The 4,025-nt window shown below is 30.9% G+C and overlaps 1 protein-coding gene across 1 annotated transcript; it reads right to left on the bottom strand.

The window, feature by feature from the left end:
* Nucleotides 1–1,866: 1,866 nt before the first annotated feature.
* On the bottom strand, nucleotides 1,867–3,357 carry LOC107851591 (protein DETOXIFICATION 27-like). Its single transcript, XM_047400641.1, has 2 exons — nucleotides 2,786–3,357; nucleotides 1,867–1,972 (listed from the first exon to the last, which is right to left on the bottom strand). Exons 1-2 carry the CDS (start codon nucleotides 3,259–3,261, stop codon nucleotides 1,882–1,884), a joined length of 567 nt encoding a protein of 188 aa, XP_047256597.1. The 5' UTR covers nucleotides 3,262–3,357; the 3' UTR covers nucleotides 1,867–1,881.
* Between the last annotated feature and the right edge of the window lie 668 nt (nucleotides 3,358–4,025).

Raw genomic sequence — 4,025 nt, 5'->3', positions numbered from 1 at the left:
TTACAGGCTAGCACTCCACTCCATACAACATCGCCGGTCGGACCGCAACTCTGTAGAATTTACCTTTAAACTTGGGAGACACCTTCTTATCGCATAAAATTTCTGAGGCTAGCCGTCATTTCAACCAACCTTCCCCAATACGGTGAGCGACATCCTCATCAATCTCTCCATTTCCCTGAATCATACACCCAAGGTACTTAAAATTATACCTCTTACAAACCACTTGGGACTCCAACTTCACTACCACATTATCCTCATGCCTCTAGTCACTAAACTTGCACTCCAAGTACTCCATTTTGGTCCTACTCAACCTGCATCCTTTAGCTTCTAGGGTTTGTCTCCAAACCTCCAACTTATCATTGACACCTCGACTGGACTCATCAATCAAAACTACATCATCCGCAAAAAGTATACACCAAGGCACCTCACCTTGAATATTTCGAGTCAACACATCCATCACCAAGGCGAATAAAAACGGACTAAGAGTTGATCCCTAATGCAACCCTGTCAAGACTGAAAAATGCTCGAAAATCCCCTCCCACAATCCTTACTCTCCTATTTGCCCCCTCGTACATATCCCTAATCAAACGAATGTATGCCACTGGGACCCCTTTTGCTTCCAGACATCTCCAAAGAACCTCCCTAGGTACTTTTGATATCGAATTACTTAGTTTTGAATCTTGCTTGCAATTTTTAATTCGAGACTTCTAGTAGAGAATAATCTTGAGTCGGGAGTTTATCGGAATCAGACTCTCTATCTCATTTTTGAAGTAGTTGTATGAATTGCGTACACTTAACCTCCCCAGGCCCCACTTGGTGAGAATATATTGAATATGATATTGTTGTTGACTTCTAGTAGAGAATGAGACGATCTTATCTTTATAGAGACAGAACCAAAATTCAACATTTACGAATTTTGAACTTATCATCAAACTCATAACAATTATATAGTTGTTGAGTTTCGAATAATATAACAAGTAATTATAGTTGATCTAGTCACCCCTGATCTAAAAAGAACTACTACCTTGAAAACTAAAATAAAAATCAGCTTCCTACTTCTCGAACAATAATTCATACTTTTAGACTTTTTCTGAAACGCGGACAAACGATGCCCTCTACTTCTACTTCTAACTATAGGCAAACAAGTGATCTAATTATCTATAACAAGACATATTCCAATTTTCCTATCAAAATGCAAGACGTAACCAATACCAACCACAAATTTTTCATAATATAATATATATCAAATTGAAATATAAAATTATTTATGTAAATGAACATACCCAGTTCCAGCAAAGAATCCAAGAGGAATCATCAATTCCCAACTACTGATATTCATGCTGCAAGAATTAAAATAAAAATAAAAAATAAGACAATGACATATAAAAAAGATAAATTAATTGGTATTGTTTTTTATTGAGCAAATTAGAAAAATAATTTAGTCATTTTCTTCTTTGACAAGTAGAAAGTACCTGGCCATTAAATTTGACTGAGAGACAAATTTATGAGATTTGTCATCTTAATATTCAATAATGGCAAAGAAAATGATAATGACAATGACAATGGAAATATTAACACAAAGTTATTTAAAAAAAAATTGGTACATCTAACTTGTCAATTTAAATTTTCTAGAGTTGTCATTAACCATTAAAGTTAGTGGTGTAACTTAAAAATTATACTATCTTTCAATATTCTTTACGAAATTTCTATTTTGTTCTATCGTGTTATCAAGAACATGTAAAAGATGGAATGAATTAATCATGCATCTAATTAATACACAATTATATATCATCATCATTAGTGTCATAATTGATTGATATCCACTTGTTTCTTTCTTTTTTCTATATAAAACAAAACGTGTGATCAAGAAGAAAAGTATAATTACCATATGGATAAAGAATCCAAAGCAATTTTAGCATTGTCCAAATTACCAGTCATTACAATTAGCACCTTGTAATACCAGTTCTCCAAGCTGTTCCATTTACACCAAAAAAATAAAAAAAATAAAAAAAAACATTAAAACCATTATCAAGCATAATAAATAAATCATGATCGAAAATCTCTAATTCGAGTCTTGAAAATAAGAAGAAAGTTAAGTAAGAAGCACTTTCATCTTAATAAATTATCGTGCGCAATTTGAATATGAATTAATAGGATCAATGAGTTCTGGATAATGATTAAGTTAAAAAGAATAGATAGACCATGACAACATCAATTAAACATAGAAATAGCGTTAACTGATCACTTTTTTTTTTTTATTCTTATCTTAAAAACTAGCCACTGTCAAAGAGTTTCATACTTGTGAAGTAAAATTCCATGACATGTCATGTAGTACATGTGGAATTTGAAACTCCGTCGTAGTGTGTCTTTAAAAACAGTCATTCTCATAGAGTTTTAATATTTTCAAATTTACCAAAAGTTAATTAAAGATAAAAGCATCTAGTATCCATAACTATGATCAAATTTGCTATGACACACTTCAACTTAACAGGAGTCCTATTACCCTCCGAATTAAATTTTAGCGTATTTTTATCAACTTTTTTAGCTGGCGTAGCACCTTTTGTCAATTATTTTAGCTGACGTGGCACCGTTGATGTGGGCCCTATTTTGTGTTAAAAAACTGTCACATCAACACAAAAGGGTGACAAAATACGCTTAAATTGAGTTTAGGGAACAATAGGATCCCTGAAGTAGGAGTGTATCGTAGCAATTTCAGCCGTAGTTCGGAGGGGTATTGGATGATTTATGTCTTGATTAAACTCTAATAGAAGTTAGAAATTCTTACCATAACATGACCCCAGAAGAAGCAGAAAGTTTGTAGAAGTCCCAAAGTCCAGAAAAAGCCTCCATACTAAAACCAGTCCAAGAAAGTGGACATCCACCACAAGTAGTATAACAAAATAGCACCAAAAATATCACCCACCAAGAGAAATTCAAAGTAAGTGTTGTCCCAATAATTCCCAATTGAAACTTGTACACTATCAACCAACTTATCAACACATGGACAGTGAAGGCCACAAAGTTAGCCCAAGCAATCACATTGTTCTTCAATTGACTTTGCAAGAATCTTTGTAATGGGAATTGAAATGCAAAGAAAAAGTGTAATGGTATAGAGGCCAAAACAACTCCAGAGAGCTCAGAAACATCTTTTGGTTGGCCTAAGAATATCAGAATTGGTGTTTCAAAGAAAAATATTGGCAACATTATGATGCAACATAAGAAGAGTACTATCCATGAACGTTGCAAATATACACCTAACATGTAATATTACTTTGCACCAAATGCTTGTCCACATAGTGTTTCCAATGCACCTGCCATTCCTAGCTGCATAGCAAATTTAATTTCACTATAATAAGTTAGTATACTTCTTGTGTAACAACAACAAACAATAATAATCACGCTTCAATCCAAAGAAAAGTAAAGGTCGGTTAAGGGTAGAGTCACGTGTAAATAATGAAATGAGTTCAATTGAATCCCTCGATTCTTGAAAGGTAGTATATAGTGTAAACACGTGATTTTTTATCCTCTCTAAATTTTAACTTGTTTATCGATATTACATATATTATATTTTTATATTTAATCACATATTATTTTGATTTTTGTTTTTATTTTTATTCTAATTTTAAATAATATAAAAATTAAAAATATATGTTTTCTTTTATAAATTTAATAAATAAATTAATAGTTTTAATATTATTTTATTATATTTGTTTTTGTCCCTTTATAAATTCTTGTTTTGTTTTGTTAAATATAAAATTAATTATTATATTTATTATTATTATTATTATTATTATATTTATTTTTATATTTTTTATTATTTTTTTTATATTTTTTATTTTATTTATTTATTTATTATTATTATCTCTATCTATTATTATTATTTTATTTTATTTAAAAAAAATTAAATTTTAAATTTCCCTTTATTTTATCTTGTAAATAACTGTTCCCTCTTTTGTTTTCCCCATGAAACTCTGCTACTTACAGGACTCCCTACCAGAAAAAAAAAACAGAAACTACGTACACAG

This window comes from Capsicum annuum, chromosome 12 (assembly GCF_002878395.1).
Source record: "Capsicum annuum cultivar UCD-10X-F1 chromosome 12, UCD10Xv1.1, whole genome shotgun sequence".
Taxonomy (NCBI): Eukaryota; Viridiplantae; Streptophyta; class Magnoliopsida; order Solanales; family Solanaceae; genus Capsicum; species Capsicum annuum.
This window is presented reverse-complemented; position numbering and strand designations above follow the sequence as displayed.